Here is a 21,686-nt window from a genome sequence, read left to right as displayed (position 1 = left end):
TGTCCTCTTTGCATAAATTTAACCCTTCATCTTTCTGTTGTTATTCAGCTTTACTCTCAGATATGGGATCTGTGGGTGGCTGGTAGCAGCGCAGTTATTATAAAGTGGCAGCAGAGCATAATGAAGAGCCCTGGCTGGAAGTTCAAATTTTGCCTCTGTCAACTGTTATCTATGTAATTTTGGATGCATCCTTTCTGTGCTTTGGTTTCTTCATCTTCAAAATGGAGATTAAAATAATAATTACCTTAAAAGATTATTTTGTGCATGTACAATGCTTATAGTTGTCCCTAGCACACAGTAACCACTCGTTAAGGTTTTGGAAAATATAATTCACTTTTCGTACCAATCCACTTCAGAGTAGTGAATAATATGGGTTTCTGAACAGTTCTTTTAAATTAAGCAATATAATTTTGAGGTACTCTTATTATGCTCTGGAATTAATGTTCAGTTCAGTCATGTCCAAATCTTTGTGACCTCATGGACCACAGCACGCAAGGTCTCCCTTTCCATCACCAACTCTTGGAGCTGACCAAACTCATGTCCATCGAGTCAGTGATGCCATCCAAACGTCTCATCCTCTGTGTCTGTCTCCTTCTCCTGCCTTCAGTCTTTCGATCTTCATCAGGGTCTTTTCAAATGAGTCAGCTCTTCACATCAGGTGGCCACAAGTATTGGAGTTTCAGCTTCAACATCAGTCCTTCCAATGAACACTCAGGACTGATCTCCTTTAGGATGGACTAGTTGGATCTCCATGCAGTCCAAGGGACTCTCAAGCGTCTTCTCCAACACCACAGTTCAAAAGCATCAATTCTTCAGTCCTCAGCTTTCTGTATAGTCCAACTCTCACATCCATACCTGACTACTAGAAAACCATAGCCTTGACTAGACAGACCTCTGTTGGCAAAGTAACGTCTCTGCCTTTTAATATGCTGTCTAGTTTGGTCATAACATTCTTTCCAAGGAGCAAGCATCTTTTAATTTCATGGCTGCAGTCTCACCATCAGCAGTGATTTTGGAGCCCAAAAAAAGTCAGCCACTGTTTCCAGTGTTTCCCCATCTATTTGCCATGAAGTAATGGGACCCGATGCCATAATCTTAGTTTTCTGAGTGTTGAGCTTAAAGCTAATGTTTTCACTCTCCTCTTTCACTTTCATCAATAGGCTCTTTAGTTCTTCACTTTCTGTGATAAGGGTGGTGTCATCTGCATATCTGCTGCTGCTGCTGCTGCTGCTGCTAAGTCCCTTCAGTTGTGTCGATCCCATAGATGGCAGCCCACCAGGCTCCTCTGTCCCTGGGATTCTCCAGGCAAGAATACTGGAGTGAGTTGCCATTTCCTTCTCCATCTGCGTATCTGAGGTTATTGATATTTCTCCCAGCAATCATGATTCCAGCTTGTGCTTCATCCAGCCTAGCATTTCTCATGATGTACTCTGCATATATAGCTGAAATAGCTCAACTGGAATTCCATCACCTCCACTAGCTTTGTTTGTAGTGATGCTTCCTAAGGCCCATTTGATTTCACATTCCAGGATGTCTGACTCTAGGTGAGTGATCACACACCATTGTGATTATCTGGGTCATGAAGATCTTTTTTGTATATTTCCTCTGTGTATTCTTGCCACCTCTTCTTAATATCTTCTGCTTCTATTAAGTCCATACCATTTCTGTCCTTTATTGCGCCCATCTTTGCCTGAAATGTTCCCTTGGTATCTCTAATTTTCTTGAAGAGGTCTCTAGTCTTTCCCATTCTGTTCTTTTCCTCAATTTCTTTGCACTGATTACTGAGGAAGGCTTTCTTATCTCTCCTTGCTATTCTTTGGAACTCTGCATTCAGATGGGTAGCTTTCCTTTTCTCCTTTGCTTTTGGCTTCTCTTCTTTTCACAGCTATCTGTAAGGCCTCCTCAGACAGCTATTTTCCTTTTTTGCATTTCTTTTCCTTGGGGATGGTCTTGATCCCCGTCTCCTATACAGTGTCATGAACCTCCATCCATAGTTCATCAGGCACTCTTTGTCTATCAGATCTAGTCCCTTAAATCTATTTCTCACTTCCACTGTATAATCGTAAGGGATTTGATTTGGGTCATACCTGAATGGTCTAGTGGTTTTCCCTACTTCCTTCAATTTAAGTCTAAATTTGGCAATGAGGAGTTCCTGATCTGAGCCATAGTCAGCTCCTGGTCTTGTTTTTGCTGACTGTATAGAGCTTCTCCATCTTTGACTGCAAAAAATATTATCAGTCTGATTTCGGTGTTGGCCATCTGATGATTCCATGTGTAGAGTCTTCTCTTGTGTTGTTGGAGGAGGGTGTTTGCTATGACCAGTGCATTTTCTTGGCAAAACTCTGTTAGTCTTTGCCCTGCTTCATTCTGCATTCCAAGGCCAGATTTGCCTGTTACTCCAGGTGTTTCTTGACTTCCTACTTTTGCATTCCAGTCTCCTATAATGAAAAGGACATCCTTTTGGGGTGTTAGTTCTACAAGGTCTTGTAGGTCTTCATAGAACCGTTCAACTTCAGCTTCTTCAGCATTACTGGTTGGGGCATAGACTTGGATTGTTACTGTGATATTGAATGGTTTGCCTTCGAAATGAACAGAGATCATTCTGTCATTGTTGAGATTGCATCCGAGTACTGTATTTCTGACTCTTGTTGACTATGATGGCCACTCCATTTCTTCTAAGGGATTCCTGCCCACATTAGTAGATTTAATGGTCATCTGATTTAAATTCATCCATTCCAGTTCATTTTAGTTCACTGATTCCTAAAATGTTGATGTTCACTCCTGCCATCTACTGTGACCACGTCTAGTTTGCATTGATTCGTGGACCTAACATTCCAGGTTCCTATGCAATATTGCTCTTTACAGCATTGGACCTTGCTTCTATCACTAGTCACATCCACAGCTGGGTTGTGGTTTTTGCTTTGGAATAAAGAGACGGAATTAATGTGCACACTCTTAAAGAAGCAGTATTTCCACCTTGTTTTTTTTACCATCTGAGGAAATGAATCTCAAACAGCTTCAGGTTTCTGTTTTCATATGTTGTTTCATTCATTCATTTTACAAGAAGCTGTGAACATATACTGTGTGCCGCAGATAACAGCAGAAAACAAACTGACCAAATACCCTGCCCTTGTAGAGCTTATAGTGTAGGCAAGGCAGTGAACAATTCAAATAGTATGTTGGTCTCTTATAGTGGTTAGTGCTATTGAGAATAACGTAGTAGGAGTTACAGAGAGAAAACTGAGAATAGGAGGAAGCTTTATTAATTTTAACCAGAGATAGAGGGGGAAGTTCAGTGCTGTTCCACTGGCCCTCTGAAAAAGAAAAGCCTTGCTTTGTATTGTTTGCCGGTTTCTTTAGGAAATGAATTATTTACCATAATCATCAAAACAAAACTGAGGGAGGTACTATTATATGCCATTTTGCAGATAAAAAATTGAGACAAAGGTTAAATAGCTTCAGTTCAGTTCAGTTCAGTTGCTTATTCATGTCCAAACTCTTTGAGACCATGTGGACCGCAGCACACCAGGCCTCCCTGTCCATCACCAACTTAAATAGCTTGCCACACAGCTAATAGTGTGGTGAGAATTTAAACCCAGGCAGTTTGTATCCAAAGCATTGGTTTTCAGCCACAGTGATTTTGCTCCTAAAGGGAGAGACATTTAGCATTGCTAGAGGTGATTTGGTTGTTTGGTTTTTGCAACTAGGATGTGGAGCGAGCAGGCTGCTACTGGCATCTGGTGGGCAGAGGACAGGGAAGCCACTGCATCCTCCAGTCTAGAGGCCACAGCCTCCTCACAGCAAAGAGTTAGCCCAGGTCAAATAAAAATTAGTGCTGAGGTTGAGAAACCTTGCCCTAGAGTCTGAGCTCTTAAACATTGTGCTATAGGCAGAGTAGCAGTACCTTTTTACCTTATTTAAGGTTTGATAAGTCGGTTTCCAATAAATTTCTAATCATTTTAATTTGGAAACTTAAATTGAAAGTAATAGTTTTTAGAGATACATATTTTCCTCCTGTCATAAGAATAGTGCAAACTGACAATTTCTTTTGAGTATTTAGCATGACCAGTGCTTGCAGGTTTTTTTTTTTTTAAACAGCCTTATTGTGGTATAATTTACATATCATAAAGTTGACCCATTTTTAGGATGGGGACTCTTTATACTGTTGATTTATACTGGATTCATTCAGCCACTGTGGAAAACAGTATGGAGTTTTCTCAAGAAACAAACAAAAAAATAGAACTATCATATGACCCAACAGTTTTACTCCTGGCTATATATGCACAAAAAAAACCCAAAAACACTAATTTAAAGAGATACATGCATCCCAGTATTCATATCAGCATTATTCACAGTTGCCAAGATATGGAAGCAACCTAAGTGTCCATCAGCAGATGAATGGATAAAGAAGGTGTGAACAGTCTCTTCAAAGCATTTGCAGAATTTTTTAATTGATTTTTTTATCCTATTTAGTTATAAAAGTTTTTTATATACCCCAGATACAAGTCTTTTTTCAGATATTATGATTTGCGCCTCCCCCCCTAGTTTATGGTTTGTCTTTTCATTTTCTTAGTGGTTGGTGTCTTAATGCACACTTTGAATTTTCATGAAGTCCAGTTTATCAGTTTTGTGGGTCATGCTTTTCATGTTCAGTCCAAGAACTCTTTGCCTAATCCAGAATGACAAAGATTTTCTCCTGTGTTTTTTCATTTCATTCCTGTAAGTATTATAGTCTTAGCTGTTACATTTAAGTATATAGTCTATTTTGAGTTAATTTTTAATATGATGTGAGGCAAGGATCTAAAATAATCTTGAGCACGTGGCATTGTTCCAGCACCATTTGTTGAAAATTATCCTTTCTCCTCTGAATTGCCTTAGCTCTTTTGTTGGAAATAATTTGACTGTAAATGTAAGAGTTTATTTCTGGACCCTTAATTCTATTTCATTGACACTAGATCACAGTATCTTGATCATTGTAGCTTTATAGTAAGTTTTAAAGGCAAGAAGTGTTCTCTGTGTTCTTCTAAAAAGTTGGTTTGGTTATTCTCAGTCCTTTGCATTTCCATATAAATTGTGGGATAAGGTCGTCAAGTTCTGCAAAAATTCTGGAATTTTAATAAGGATTGTGTTGAATCTGTGGATCAGTTTAAGGATAATTGCAATCTTAAACCATATTGACTCTTTCAATCTAAGTGTTCATCAACGGATGGATGGATAAAGAAAGTGTTTATGTATATATATGTGCTGTGCTTAGTCGCTCAGTCATATCCGACTCTTTGCAACCCCATGGACTGTATGTAGCCCATCAGGCTCCTCTGTTCATGGGGATTCTCCAGGCAAGAATACTAGAGTGGGTAGCCATGCCTTTCTCCAGGGCATCTTCCCAACCCAGGGATCAAACCCAGGTCTCCTGCATCGTAGGTGGATTCTTGACCATCTGAGCCACCAGGGAACCATATATATAAGACAGCTCTGTTTATTTAAATCTTTAATTTCTCTCAGCAGTGTTTTATGGTTTTTAGTCTACAAATCTTGTATTTCTTCTTTTAAAAAGTTTTTATGCTGTTGTGAATGGAATTATTTTAATGTTATTTTCAAGATTTTTGTTACTAGTATATATAAATATAGTTCATATTTGCACATCGATTTTTTTTTTTTTTTTTAATCCACTGACCTTTGGACAGAGAAGCCTTCCACCAGGCCACAGTCCATGGGGTCACAAGAGTCAGACATAACTTAGTGACTAAACGACCACGACCTTCCTGGACTCATTTATCTTAGTAATTTTTCTGTGGAGATGTTAGGATTTTTTACATATCAGAATCATGTCGTTTATAAATAATAATAGTTGTATTCCTTTCTTTCCAATCTGAGTGTCTGTTTTGGCTTATTTCACTGGCTGAAACCTCTAGTATAATGTTGACTTGAAGTGGCAAGAGCAGACGTTATTGCTTTTGATCCATTAAAAGTAATTTCATCACTATTCAAAGATCACTTAGGTTTTTCTCAGGCTATCTGGGAGATTTGGTTTATTTTATGCTAGACCACTGAGACCAGTCCCATAATTAAGAAATTTCTGGATACTCCTGTGTCAAGGATGACCTGTTGCTTTTGTTTGTTGAAAGGGCTAAAACTGAGCTGGCTAGCCTTTAGAAGTAATGGATCAGGGTATTCTGCCTATTCCAATGTTATTATGGAGATTCTTTTATTTCTCACAACGAGGGCTTATCAATAGGTGTGTGTTTTCTTGGAGGCAACAATATATTTATATATTGTTTTGTGTGTGTGTGTTTATTTGTTGTTGGAATAGATGTTGATGTTTGCTGAAGAAGAAAAAAGCTGCTCCTTTAAGAGCCTCCTGTGTAGCGAATACTGGTTTTATCTATTTGGAAATGACTCCTGGGAGACTGCAGAAGCAGGCAGCAAAACCATGAAATGAAAACAATAATTCCTTTCATATTCTTTAAGTTATTTCTCTTCATTTTTATGCTTAATAGGACCACCAATAAAGAATATTAAAATACACAGACTGTGTTATATATAGCATAATATTGATTTTTAAATTCTGAATCATATTCTATATTATACATTATGAAGTAGTGACTAGAAAATTTGCCTATGCCTTAGAGTGTTTTAAAAAAAGCCATTAAAAAATTCTTATTGAAGTATAGTTGATTTACAATGTTGTGTTAGTTTTTGCTGTACAGCAGAGTTATTTAGTTATACATATACATTTTCATAATCCTTTTCATTATGGCTTATCACAAGATATTGAATAGTTTCTTGTGCTATATAGTAGGTCCTTATTGTTTATCCATCCTATATATAATAGTCTGCATCTGCTGATCTCAAATTCCCAATCCTGCTTTCCCCTTCCACTCTCCCCGTTGGAAACCACAAGTCTGTTTTCTATGTCTGTCAGTCTGTTTCTGTTTCATAGATATGTTCATTTGTGTCCTGTTTTATATTCCAAATATAAGTGACGTCATACAGTATCTTTCTGTTTCTGACTTCACTTGGTATGATAATCTCTATGTCATCATGTTGATTCTAATGACATTATTTCATTAAAAAAAATCCCATTTCTGTGTCCCATCTTGAACTGACTGAATCAGACCTACTGCAGAATATGGGACTCAGAAATCTTGCATTCTGAGTTGTTTTCCCCAGCCCCTCATTGCTGTATGATCAGCAATAGATGAAATGAGAGTGGCAAAATAGTGACACTTATTGAAGGTGGGTAATGGATAGATGAAGTTCATTATACTATTTTATTTTTATATACACATAAAATTTTCCAGAGAATTTTAAAAAAAAATTTCCCAAATTGTCTGTAGCAAACAACTTGGCACCAGTATTGGCTATCATTTGGGAGCCACTGTTCTCCTCTGGATTCACAGTCCCCAGAAACAGTTACTAAGGATTCAATGGTCAGCCAACAAAGTCTTTGTCTTTGAGATACTCTGTATTAATATGGACCTATCATTATGGGCAAACATGGTAAGAAAAGCGCCATATGATTGTTTAACTGCCATCGTACTAACTTCAGAATTGTTCTGTTATCATTTACCCAAAGCAGAGCATTTTTTATTTGTACATTTCTGGTCTAAAATGGCTTTTAAAAAAAGACATGTAGGATGTAATGAAACAAGAAACAAAGCATTGATACACATGCATGTATTCTTTTCCCTGGAAACATGGGAAGGGGATAAAATAATTGGAAACTAGTATGCCTCTCTTATATATCTCTTCCTACATATTTCCAAAGAAGATTTCACCAAAAATAAATAAATGAAATTAGCAGAATTGGATCTTTGTATTAATGTATAAATTCAGTTTGTTGACTAATAAATTAATTATTCTTCTTGAAAAATTTGCTAGGGGACTTTCTTGACAGGCCAGTGGTTAGGACTCCATGCTTGCACTGCAGGGTCACATGTTCACTTCCTAGTTGGGGAATTCAGATCCTGCATGCCACGTAGCAAGGCCAAAAAACAAAAAGTTTGTTAAGTTTATTTGTATTTGTTACCATTTCTGTATGTCTTTTTGTATTTTAATTGCCTTTAATAATCATTGTCCCTGGATGAGAAACAACCGAAATGATTGTGGGATGTTACATGTTATTAGGACCATGAAATTAGGTGATCCTACTACTGTAGTACGATTTCATAGGCTCAAAGTCTAGCCCCAGATATTTACTAAGTACAAAATAAAGATAGTAATGTAATGGTGGAAGTATCAGCTGACGCCAAATTAGCTGAGTGAATGCTACCCAATAATAAATATTATTTGTCAAGTGAAGTATTCAGCACTTTTCATACATCATCTTAATTTATTTGTCACTTTTACCTAATTTTTTAAATGTAATTTTTATAATTTCTTATAAAATATGAAAGTTAGAGTTCCTTAAAAGAATTTTGACAAACTAATGTATTAAGTGGTTTTAGTGCTTATTAAAAACTGTAGACATGTAAATCTCAAACTCTTGTATAGTAAATCTAAGATGATGCTCAGGACTTTGTATTTTTTTTTTTTTTTTTAGGACTTTGTATTTTTAAAAGAGGTCCTGAATATTCTGATTCCTACTTTGAAACACAGCTTTACAATGAGACCTACTTCCTGTCCATATGATGTTAGAAATTACCCTGCTTATACTTAAAAGTCAAATTTCATTCATTTTTTTAAAGTAAATAATTTTAGTTATTTAATCTTACTTATGGTTCATTAGGGAAAAAAACTTATCTGCTCATAGGACATTATTTTAAAAATCCCTTTTTTTCCCTGTAGTTGATCATAGCCGAGTTAAGTTGACTTTAAAGACTCCTTCTCAAGATTCAGATTATATCAATGCAAATTTTATTAAGGTATGTATTAACTTTAAATGGTGTTTCTCTGCCATATTTAATGACTTCCTACAGTACTAGTTTTATTAAAAATTTTAAATTGCCTAATGTGATGCCAACAGTAAAACAAGTAAAGTCACAGCCATGACATAATTTATGTTTTTCGTCTAGCATCCTTATTAAAGGTTTTTGCTTAATTTTATGATAGTGGAGATAAAAATTTTTTTGTTTGTGTGTTTCTTCTTTTATATTGAAGGCTTATTATAAACACCTTTGTTGCTGATTAGTTGCTAAGTCATGTCCAACTTTTTGTTGACCCCCTTGGACTGTATAGCCTGCCAGGTTCTTCTGTTGGTGAGATTTCCCCAGGCAAGAATATTGGAGTGGGTTGCCGTTTCCTTCTCCAGGGGATCTTACAGATCCAGGGATCGAATCTGCATCTCCTGCATTGGCAGGCAGGTTCTTTACCACCAAACCACCTGGGAAGCCTTTACTGATTGCTAAATTGTCTCCTTTGTTATGTACACAAATGTACTTAGTCATTTCTGTTAATTAACCATATAGGGTATTTATCTGTAGAGAGATTCAGACTGCTACTTGAGTAAATAAAAGACTATTTTGTTCTGTTACTCTGTGCTTTTGAATCTATTTAATACAGTATTTCGTTGAGAAAAATATTAAGGTGGTAAGAGTTATATGGTAAAATTAATATCAATGTCAACATTGAAGAATTATTGTTCCAAATAAGAGCTTTTCCTGAAAAGTCAATTTTATTACAAATATGGCAGAGCCCAAAACTAATAGTTAAACAAATACTCATACATAGGGGCTTCCCTGGTGGTCCAGTGGCTAAGACTTCCCACTCCTAATGCAGGGGTTCATTCCCTGGTCAGGGAACTAGATCCCACATACTGCAACTAAAAAACAAACAGAAAGCTCCCACACACAGTAACAAAGATCCTGAGTGTTGCAACTAAGACTTGGCATAACCAAATAAATGAATAAATATGGGGAAAAAAACAACTAATACATAGTTCACTCTTTCAGATGTAATTGATGCTTATGTTCTTTTATAAGGACATTTGTTCAGAGTTCTAGTTTTTAATTGCACCTAATAACACTGGCTCACTGTATGTGTGGTTTAACATTTTAGTCTGCTAGTTTGTTTGATATATTCTTGGGTTTACTATTAAAAGTATATTTAGTAGGTGCTTAAACCAAAGACAGCTATGGAAGAATCTAGCTAAGAAAGAACTATTAGCTAGTTCTAGTCTTATTTTTTAGAATTGATGCATGCTTTTAAGTTTCTGCTAGTTAGTTTTGTTGACTAGGGCTTTCAATTCATAATTTTTAAAACAGCATAAGGAGGTTTCCTTTGAATTCTATGAACCATGTTTCACCAGAAGTTGAAGTGAAATATATTTTGTCATGCTTTTATACATTATTAAAGAAAAATTATTTGGCAATTGTTTAGCTGAAAACAGCGGGAATGCTAATAAAATTTGAAAACTTAAAATTTAGGTAGAAAATATTTTTGGTAATCATAATTTGTATGCTTTTAATCTTTTTAGGGTGTTTATGGGCCAAAAGCATATGTGGCAACCCAAGGACCTTTAGCAAATACGGTAATAGATTTTTGGAGGATGATATGGGAGTACAATGTTGTAGTAAGTATTGCATGAAATGGCATGATTTTCTACCCATAATGTTGTGTTAACTATATCCTACAATATGACTTTTGAGCCATAATGATATGTTAACTATAGTTAGTTTATTAGAAAGACAGAAACTGATGGCTAGGTTGTCTTGTTAAATTTTGACAAATTTGTTGAAATATTTCAAGAATAGAGTATGGCAATACTTTAAATCTTGGTTTAAGTTGGTAGTATAAGACAACTACCAAACACTGATAGATGGGTGGAAGGACATCTGTGTGATTAAAAACAAGTATTGTCAAATGTTAATGGTAGAACATAGATGGTAGCTATACAGTATTTAGTGTAAAATTATTTCAACTTTGCTGTATGTTTGAAACATTACATTATAAAACTGTTGGGATGGGAAAGCACATGTAATAACCTTCATGTTTAAAGACAGTTACATTCAACCTTTAGTAAGCAAAGTATTTAATAGTGCTATTCTATTCAGTAAATATCCTGAATGCATTATTTTAATTACAAAAGACACATCTGTAAGATTCAAAAAATTCAGTTCAAATCAAATGCATTTTGTTATTTGAAGCCAATTTAACTCATACTTTTAATATTAAACCTACTTTTTTTGACAGGCCAGGTATACTTCTGCTCAGAATAAAAATAATTCTTGAAATGTACATTTTGTTGGAAAAGTAAAATTGTATTTAACTAATATATTCTCAATCTATCCTACCCCCCTTATTTTTAGATCATTGTCATGGCCTGTCGTGAATTCGAGATGGGAAGGGTACGTATAACTGTTAACATTTAAAGTAATTGTGGAATTTTTTTTTTATTGCTTCATTTCTAGGGATTTTATTCTTGGTCTTTTATTATATTCTTAGCCGTAGTTGTTAAAATAGTTAACTCTTATCTTTTCTGTGTGTTCTGCTATGCTTTCGTTTTAACAAAAGGAGCCAAATCATCCTTACGCACATAAAATACTTTTGTATTTTATAGGTACATTTTATGATATATTTAAAGCCATAGATTCTGTATTGTTACTTAGCAGTCTTCCAGTATTTAATGGTGGTGTAAGTAGAACACTGCTTATGGATAATAAAAATGGTTTAAAATAATTCTGATTAATTTATAGCTTGAAATTTCAATTTCTGTCTGCCAATTCCACTACGTTTTTGTAATGGCATCTCCAAAATGAAGAGAAGAAAATTCCTTAATCTGACATTTTTTAACATAGGTAAAAAACATGTACAAATGAAATTAGTATCAAAACCATTCTGATCTCCTGCAGAACTGATTCCTAAATCTTCATTTTAAGTGTGAGCATCTATAAATGTGACAAATAAATTATCTGATAATTTGAAGTATCCTTATACAAGTATAGTTCATTAACTGCATTATAATTAAGCTAAGAAATGATTTAAAAGTTATAAAACTTATTAAAATTTTCAGTCAAGGATACATTGCATAAAACAAGATACTACGTCTTTCAGTTATGTGAAATATTATTATATATAAATCACTAGAAAGCCTTATTTTTACTAGTAATTTTGTCATTCCTCCCAACCACATCAGTTACCAGTAGTGGAAACACTAGCAACATTGGACAGAAAATGAACAGTGTAAGATTAATATACAGACTGAGATACTGTTAAGTAATTATCTGTTTAAATATTTCAGTATGTACTTTGGTACCATTATTATTACTAGTTGTATTACGAAGTTTAAATTTCACCTTCCTAAATTTTTTTAAGTTACTTTTAAGATTTAGGATTTGTTTCTCTTCTTTCTGTTAATAAGCTCACATTGTACATCAGTAATAACGCTGAAAGATAAAGTTGTATTGAATGCTAAAACTTTTGGAACCTAATGATTTTTTGGATTCATAGTGTTTTGTTAGTTGGTTTTGTTGTTTTATCGGTCAGGGCTATGAATTCATTTGATAATCTCCACTTTGACTTAGAGTGTGACCTAATGGAAAGAGCACAGGTAATGAAATCAAACAAACCTGTACTTCACTGGCATTTGGACATGGTGCAGTGAACTGCCCCCCTTGAGCTTCAGCTTCCTCATCTCTGAAACCAATGACAAATTACTATAGATTACAGACCCTGATGCTGGGAAAGATTGAGGGCAGGAGGAGAAGGGGGTGACAGAGGATGAGATGGTTGGATGGCATCATCAACTCAATGAATATGAGTTTGAGCAAACTTTAGGAGGTAGTAAAGGGCAGGGAATCCTGCATCCTGTGGTCCATAGGGTCACAAAGAGTTGGATGCAACTTAGCAACTGAACAACAATAAAATTCATGTATGATGTTTAACACATACATTTTGGTATCAACTGTATCAGTAATTAGTTCATACCTGAAATATAAATACCAATATAATCTTTACTCAGTGTTGCTCTGAAGAGAGGCGTGTTAGTCACAAACTTTCAATTCTTGCTAAATTAATCTCCTATAAACTTGTTTCCTGTTAGCAAGATACTAAAGCTTTACTAAGTGAAAGACCAAGAAGAAAAAAAAATAACCTTCAAAATAATTTATTTTATAATTTTCTATAAACTTCTACTAGGAAATGAAGTTTGTGACTTTAAGCCTTCTAAAATTTTAGTAGTATTTACTCTTAAGTTAAACTGACATACTAGGCAGTTCTACTTTTTGCCCTGAGAGCAGTATTGTCAACTTACAATTAATTCCAGCCTATAAGTAACAGTTCCACTTACTGTGTTTAGAACTATGAGGATTTAGTAAGAACTGATATATTTCCCGCTGCTAAAATGTGTATTTTAAGCTAGATTGTCAGTTATAAAGACTTTCATTTTATTGGGTCTTACTGGTAAAATTACATTATTTCTTGCATCAGAATCACTGGATCTTCTATGAAGTTAGACTTTTATTCACTTACCTAAATTTTTAAAATAATGAGGCTTGATACTAGAAACCAATGTAAATGAATATTCTACTATTTCTATACCTATTTATTATGGGGAAATAAGGATACTGTTTGATTATACCTTCTCTAATCTCAAATAAAAGTGAATAGTTTAATACATTATTCTTGTATAGTGTTTTTACCAACAGTAGAACAGTAGAACATTTGAAATATACTCAAATTACTTGAAACACTCATGTAAGATAAGGATTATTATCCCTGTTTTTATAGGTAAAGGAACTAAATGTAAACAAATAGTAAAATTGCTACCTGTAACATTTTCTTATACCAAGTGGAGTGCTCTTTCCACTATGCCACAGATTTTATGCTTAATGAGAATTCAACTAGGTATTATAGATATTGTCATTTTAGAACCATTAAAACTTATATGCTAAATTTGTTTTACTAAATTTCTTACACTAAATTGAGCAACTTCTTACACTAAATTTACCTCCTTGTGCTAGGCATTTAAGAAAAAAAAGCAATTTTTCTTTTATAGAGGAGGATCTTTGGAGTCTATATAACAAGCAGGTAGAAATGAACAGTTTATACACTTAGGTTAATAAAGTTCTTATTACTAATCTTGAAAAGCAATTAGTAGCCCACCTTTAAAGAGTTGGATAAATCTAAGCTCTTAGTCCCTGCCGACTGAGGGCAGTTGTTTGTTTTCTGGGAATGAAGAACAAGCGGAACACAAAATAATTGTAGAAGTTCAAATAAAACAAATTATCAGTTATTTACTAACCTTTTTTTGGACAACAGAAAAAATGTGAACGGTATTGGCCTTTGTTTGGAGAAGACCCTATAACATTTGCACCATTTAAAATTTCTTGTGTAAGTACCTATTTTCATATACATTATTTAATCAGGTAGTGGGTATGTCAGACTGATGAGTAGTTAAATTATAATATGTGTTGAATCTTGTGGGTTATATAAGCCAAGCACTCAGTGTTTTCATGTGAATCTATACTTAATTATAATAAATATTAATAATGCTTGTTTTATACTGCTTTTTAAAATTTGAGTATAATTGTTCTACAATATTGTATTGCATAGTGCTTATAAATTAAGGAACTTTAAGAATAACTTTTCATAAATGTGTAATTTCCTTATTATGTTAATTCTGCCTTAGTCTTTGCATGTAAGTTGATGATGTGTTACATATCTAAGAATAAACAAATAACTATACTCTTATTCAATTAAGGGGAAAGATTTTTGATGATGAAGCTTAGTTTATGATGTTAATCTTTCATAACTATGTTATTCTCCCCAGAATTACATACAAAGATAGGTTTGAGAACCTCCATCCTAAAAGCAGAGATTGACCCTTTAGAAAACTTGACATGAAACTTAAAATAGATACCTATTTGATGAGCTTTGGAAACGAATTAAATTCAAGTTCTAAAACTAACAAAACACAAATCTGAGAAGATGAATTTAAAAATAAAAACAATGAGGGGAAAAAGAAACAATGAGCTTGAGAATAGAACCAACACTTTGCTTTGGATTACACATGATGGTTTTTTTTTTTAATCATTTAAATAAAATAATTTCCCCATATTAATCAGGGTTTTCCAGAGAAACAGAGGCAGTAGAATGAGTATATATAGAAAAGAGATTCGTCAAAATTGACTCACATGACTATGGAAGCTGGCAAGTCCAAAATCTGCAGTCAGGGTGGGCAAGCTGGAGACCAGGAGGAGCTGATGCTTCGGTTTCAGGCTGAAGACCCACAGCCTGGAGACTGAGAGCCAATACTGCAATTCTAGTCTGAAAGTGGGAAGGCTGAGACCCAGACAAACTAACGTTTCAGCTCCAGTCCAAAGACAGTCAGCTGTAGAACCAGGAAGAGCCAGTGCTGAAAGGAGTCACCTGGAGAATTCTCTCTTACTTAGACGAGTCTGATCCTTTCGTTCTATTCATGGGTTAACTGATTGGATGAAAGCCAGCCACTCTACTCAAAATCCACTGATTTAAATGTTCATTTCACCCCAAAACTCCCTCACAGGAACACAAAGAATAACGTATGACCAATAATCAGAGCATACCGTGGCCAAGCCAAATTGACACATAAAATTGACCATTACATTACCCATCTCAAAACTGTTTTTTATTTTGTTTTCCATGGTTAAATGAAATATAATTTCTGTGATCTTACTCGTCATTGTTGTATTCAAGAAGTCCTTAATTTTCTGACTTATTTGTATTTAGGACTTCTGAATTCCTCTGATGCTACCAGGAATTTAGTGCTTTCTAGGTTGATTAAGATAAGGACTCAAACTATGTTCCATAGTCTCCTTTATAATGCAGTGTGATTGTTAGAATGTTAACTTTAACTCATAATTATAACAGCCTGCATTTAATGTATAGTCAGTTCTCTAAAGTCCTGGTTAGAAGTAACTGTGGATTAAATATTTAAAAAATTAAAATCCTACTGCATTTCATATTATTTGCAACGAGTGAAAAACAGTATATAACCATATTGTACTTCTGTGATGGAACACTACCTAACCCCACGCCCACCCCCATCACCAGTTTAGAGAGTATTCTACAGTATTAAGTACCTGGACAGTTTAGGAAACCTAGTTCTGTGCAATGTGGTTATGTTGAAAATTTGTAAATTTAAATGTACTAACTGTAATGAATGTCACAGTTCAGGTGACAGCATATAGTGATTAATGGTCAACAACAAAACAAAATTTTTTAACAGGCAGGAATCAGGAATAGTAAACAATTTATCAAAATCAATAGAGAAAAGTAGGAAATAGTTTGAAATTTGGGAAAAGATGAATTGATTTGAGGATTGGTTTTTCAATTGCACTAAAGAGTAATTTTTTAAAGTGCTGTTAATAAAAAGTTTGATTTGATCAATAAGAGCTGGTTTGATTTATCAGTGATGGGATTGCTGAAGAAGCAAAATTTTTCTTTCAAGATTTCAAACTGGAAAGTAATTTGTATGTCATTTAATTGTTTCAGAGAACTCAGGATTTGTTATCACTGTTGTAAAACACAAATCAAATGTATGAATAGAAAGCAAGGTAGTGAAAATAACCATAGTAAGTGATTTGACTCTATTTGGCAATCACAGTGTTTAAGACTGAGAGTATTAGAAAAGCTCTCTCGATTTGGGGATGGGAAAGAGAGTAGAGTGTTGGTGAAGGGTGAGGGCCTGGCTAGCAGGGGCTCAGAAGCATGTTGCTGCTTATAACCTCGTCGATCAGCACTGTCCATGGGTCAGTCTAGCCCGCTGCCTGTTTTGTGAGTGAAGTTTTATTGGTGTACAGCCTTACACATTAATTTACATATTTGCCTATCACAGCACAACAGAGACTTTATGGCCTACAAAGTCAAAAATATTTATCTCACCTTTTATAGGTGAGCAAACGTTGTCTTGGACCAGTGTTTTCATTTATTCTCTGTTTTAATAACATACTTTCCCCCTAATGTTATTTGAAAAGTTCAAAATAAATTATTATGGTTTATAACATTAAAGCTGGAATAGTGTTGATTTTTTTTAAATTAATAAAGCAGCATATCTGTTGCTCTTGACAACCTATCTGTAGTTTTAGTTTAAAAAGGCAAAAATAATAGTTTACTTAGTGAAAAATTGATGAAGAGGCTTCATTCTAATATACTGACAAATAACAGTAAGAGGTAAAGTGACTATGTTGTCATCAACCAAAATAATAATTTGGTGTTTTCTGAATGCATCCTTTTCCTTAACCATTTCGCATCCATGTAACTCAGAGTTTGAGTGTTAGGTAGAGAAAAATCAAGCTTAATAGATAAAATGATTGAAGATGTTTGTAGTTTTTAGAAGTAACATTTTGTTTGTTGGTGTTATTCTGTTACATGATTCTGGTGATGGTTGTCACCTTGCAAGTATTTCGTTGGATGATCCACTCCTAGCTAAGCAATTGGTTGACAGACACTTCTGTTTAAAAACAAACTTCTAAATAAAACTTAAATAACCAAATTGATGACTTTTAGAATGGTTGTTTTTATAATTATTAGACATACCTAGAATTTTAAAGGTAATTTCATGTTGTAAACTTTAAGAAATTATTGTTTTGGCATGTAAATATTTTTGTTTTAATGTTCTCACTGACTCACAAGTGTTTCTCTTTATTTAGGAAGCTGAACAAGCAAGAACAGACTACTTCATTAGGACACTCTTACTTGAATTTCAAAATGTAAGTATTTTCCATTTAGAGACAGTTTCTAAGAATATGTACCCTAAAGAGACATTATGTGTAAACAGTATACTATCTTATCTTACATAGTTAAGGAGATGTATTGTTTTTTTGTTGTTGTTATGTAGTGTAACAAAGAAGAAAATCAGATGTGATATTTTATTATCTTAAGCCTTATATTTATCAATTAAAGTAATATAAACTTTAACTCACTTAGAATCTTTCCCTAAATTAAATTTACACTATGGAATAGTTGGTTTCTTTGCTGTAGATATTTTTCCTCTATTGTAATAAACAGATTATGTTATTATTTACATAATTATTACCCACTTTGACTGGTTTACAATGTTTTAGAAAGCAACAAACCACCATTAAAGCTAGTCTTCAGACTTCGGTGGTGGTCCAGTGGTTAAGAATCTGTCTGCCAGTACAAGGGGTCCCTGGTCCCAGAAGATCCCACGTGCCTTGGGGAAACTAAGCCCATGTGCCACAGCTACTGAGCCTGCTTGTCTAGAGCCTGTGCTCGGCAATAAGAGAAGCTACCACGATGAGAAGCTGTTGAGCCACAGTGAAGAGTAGCCCCCATTCACCACAACTAGAGAACGCCTGTGTGCAGCAATGAAGACACAGTGCATTCAAACATAAAAAAATTTTTTTAAAAAAGCTAAGTCTTCATTTATATGTATCTTGTTTTCACTTGAGGCCTGTGACTTCAACAGAACTATATAAAATGAAATTTTTTCAGAAAGGAATAAAAAATCTGACGGATATGAGAGAATGCCTATCAGTTCTTCCTTGGTCTTAAATTTGAATCACTTTAAAGTAAATAAGCTTGGCCATAAAGCTTACCATTTCTTCTCCAACCAGTGCATTTATAAACATAATTCCTTAATTCCTTACTGATGATAAGTAGACATGGTTCCAGTAGTTGTAGCATCCCCTGACCCGACTAATCATTTCCCTTTAGTTGACTCAATTATTATCACTTTGGTTGCTATTTTTTAATCTGTACTAATAATGATAGGTACTTTATGGAATTTCAGTAGTATATCAGGCATTTCAGTCCTCCTAACTTCTATAGTGATAGATACCATTTTCTCCATTGCACGCTGATGAAGATAGAGTCTTTGAGAAGTTAGGTAACTTACCTAAAGTTACTCAGTAAATGACAGAAGTAGCATTTGAATAGTTTTGCCTGAATGCCAAGCAGTGCTTTTTCTGGTTAACACCTAGAATAGCCATTCTTCAGGTTCTTAAAAATTATTGAAGTTTCCAAAGAGCTCTTGTTTATATGGGTTATATCTTTTAGTATTTACTATATTTGAAATTAAAACTGAGGTTTTTTTTTTAATACACAAGCAGACATTCCATTAGCTCTCAAAGTGATGACATCATCCTTAAGTCTCGTAGCCTTGAGAAGACTGCTGTACACTGATGAGAGAATGAGAGTGGAAATGGCAAATAACACCTTAGTATTATTATTAAAATAACGTGAAAGCTATTTCACAAACCCCTTGAAAGGGTAGGGAGATGGATGGCAGCCTGCACCATAATTTGAGTAGGTTTGGGTTCGGAAATTTTCATTTTCATTTAAATAGTCTATTAGCCTTCTGACTGTAATAGATTGTAAAACAATGCTTATGGTTTATTGCTCATCCATTTACTGCTGTAGATTAACTATATAGTATACTGGTTAAAGTGCAGGTTTTGGAAGTAAGACTGCCAGCTTTCCGATCCCATACTGTCATTTGCTGTGAAACATTATGCAAGTTATTCTTTCTGTCTCAATTTCCTTACCTATAAAATTAGGATTGTGCTAACAGTACCTTCCCCATTGTATTACATGGGGGATTAAGAAAAGGTATGTGATAAATGTAGGCTATCATTTTTTTTTAACAAAGTGCTGAATATGACATACCTATCTTAGAAATGGCAGCAAAGTGAGATGTGCAGCTTTTCTTTATGGTTTAAAATTTGTAACTGTATTTTTATATGGTTGAATTTCTGTTATTCTTGAAGGAATCTCGTAGGCTATATCAGTTTCATTATGTGAACTGGCCAGACCATGATGTTCCTTCATCATTTGATTCTATTCTGGACATGATAAGCTTAATGAGGAAATACCAGGAACATGAAGATGTGCCTATTTGTATTCATTGCAGGTACAAAAAATTTTTCTAAATATTTAATTAAATATTTTTCAGTATAGATGGCATTATAATGTGGGTAATGTATAGCATTTTGAAACATAAGTTTCGAATTTCATTCAGTTCAGTTCAGTTCAGTCACTCAGTTGTGTCCGACTCTTTGCGACCCTATGAATCACAGCACGCCAGGCCTCCCTGTCCATCACCAGCTCCCGGAGTTAGATTGGTCATTTAATTCCTGAGGCAGTTTTCCTTCTCTTAATTTTTTATTTTATATTAGATTTTTCCAAAAGACTTAAAATCATAGTACTTATTTCATAAAATAGCAATTTATTTTTTAAGTGACTTAAACCTGTATTCACAGTTGTTATGAAAAGTAAATGAAAATTTTCAGACTCAGAGGTTAATTAACTCAGGCTAATTCAATAGTTAAAAGGTATTAGTGGAGTTATATTTAAATTGGATAGCCAACAGGGGCCTATTCTGTAGCACAGGGAACTCTGCTCAATGTTATGTGGCAGCGAGTTTGGGGAAGAATGGATGGTTGAGTCTCTTTGCTTTCCACCTGAAACTGTCACCTCATTGTTAATTGACTCGAATATAAAAAATAAAAAGTTAGAAAAAGACATTAGTGGTGATGGAGCACCAAAGAGAGTTTTCTTAGCCATTTGGTTGGATTGTGATGCCTGTATTAGTGAAGTGAAAGGGCTGCTTTTTCTTATGAACCAGAAAGGTGACCTGCTGATGTAGACGTAGGAATCAGTTAGCAACCTGCTTAATTAAAATGATTTTTCTTTAGTTTGTCTGTGATTAGTTGAGTCTAAGTAGTTAACTGGTTAAAAAGAGAAGGGTCTGTTTAATTGTAGAATTAAAAGATAAATTGCTTTGGCTTGACTTCTTTACAAGTTAACTGAAATTATTTCCTGTTGTATTCATATTGTCCAGCCAATGTATAGGTCATAAACCCAATTTGATGTGAAGATTTTCTTTTAATAAAATAAAGTTGATCATTTAATATTTTCAAACAACCGAAATATTATGTTAACTGTAGTGTTTCATTGATATAGTTGTCTCTGTCTTTGTAATATCACACTTTTAACCACCAAGTTTTACATATATATCATTTAGCTCTAGTAACTCTTAACACTAAAATTTTAGAAACGTTTTGATGTGTGGAATTGACAAATAAATCAGTGGTTTAAAATTAATATTTTGATGTCTATTGTTAAGAGCTTTTTAGAAAACCATACTAAATTGCTTAAAATGTATTGTATCATGAATTCTTAGATTACATGATATTTCTAAAAGTTTCAAAATACATATTAAAGTGCTACCCCAATTTTTTTCTGCCTAAAATTATTAAAGATGTCAGTAGCATCTTTATTTACTCATAGTGATTTCCAGTCGTTGGGTGCATTTGCCTCCCTCTAGCTGAAAACCATTTACTTTATTTTTGTCTTGTTTTAAAATAACTAACTTTGATATTTTACTTTACATTCTTTAGGTTCTGTTCTTCAGGAGATTAGAAAGCATTAGAGGCCTTTCTTTCTTTAGTGTAATCACTGCTTATGTTCAAACCAGTTTCTAGGGCTTATTAATCTTCATCTTTCCTGTACCTTTTGCAGGTTGAAATGATGTAGATTTCTCCCTCTACCAGAGCTATCTAGAACATAGTATAAATTTATCTCTGCAAGGTGTTTTGTTAGCTAGACAAGGTTTCACGAGGTAGACAGACTTTCAAAGTGAAGGTTTCGAGGTATTACTCTTGCAGGTTCCTTAAAGGAAAACAATATGTAAATCATAATTTTAAGGATGTTTGCCCTGCACACATCTTAAGTTGTAGTTTACTTACTAAATAAGTAGAATTTTATCAGCTTTCTTAAACGATTTTCGCTTCTGAGTATTAACATAT

At 34.2% G+C, this 21,686-nt stretch overlaps 1 protein-coding gene across 2 annotated transcripts in view; it reads left to right on the top strand.

Moving 5' to 3' along the window:
• The window catches only part of PTPN12 (protein tyrosine phosphatase non-receptor type 12), an 86,332-nt gene that overhangs the window by 39,902 nt on the left and 24,744 nt on the right, over positions 1-21,686 (top strand). For both annotated transcript variants that reach the window (XM_069587789.1, XM_069587790.1), the window contains 6 exons: positions 8,788-8,864; positions 10,415-10,510; positions 11,247-11,285; positions 14,197-14,268; positions 17,568-17,627; positions 19,647-19,789. In XM_069587789.1, the coding sequence (XP_069443890.1) occupies positions 8,788-8,864; positions 10,415-10,510; positions 11,247-11,285; positions 14,197-14,268; positions 17,568-17,627; positions 19,647-19,789 (487 nt within the window). The remainder of the gene's footprint in view (positions 1-8,787; positions 8,865-10,414; positions 10,511-11,246; positions 11,286-14,196; positions 14,269-17,567; positions 17,628-19,646; positions 19,790-21,686) is intronic.

The sequence above is a fragment of the Ovis canadensis genome, chromosome 4 (genome assembly GCF_042477335.2).
Source record: "Ovis canadensis isolate MfBH-ARS-UI-01 breed Bighorn chromosome 4, ARS-UI_OviCan_v2, whole genome shotgun sequence".
Taxonomy (NCBI): Eukaryota; Metazoa; Chordata; class Mammalia; order Artiodactyla; family Bovidae; genus Ovis; species Ovis canadensis.
This window is presented reverse-complemented; position numbering and strand designations above follow the sequence as displayed.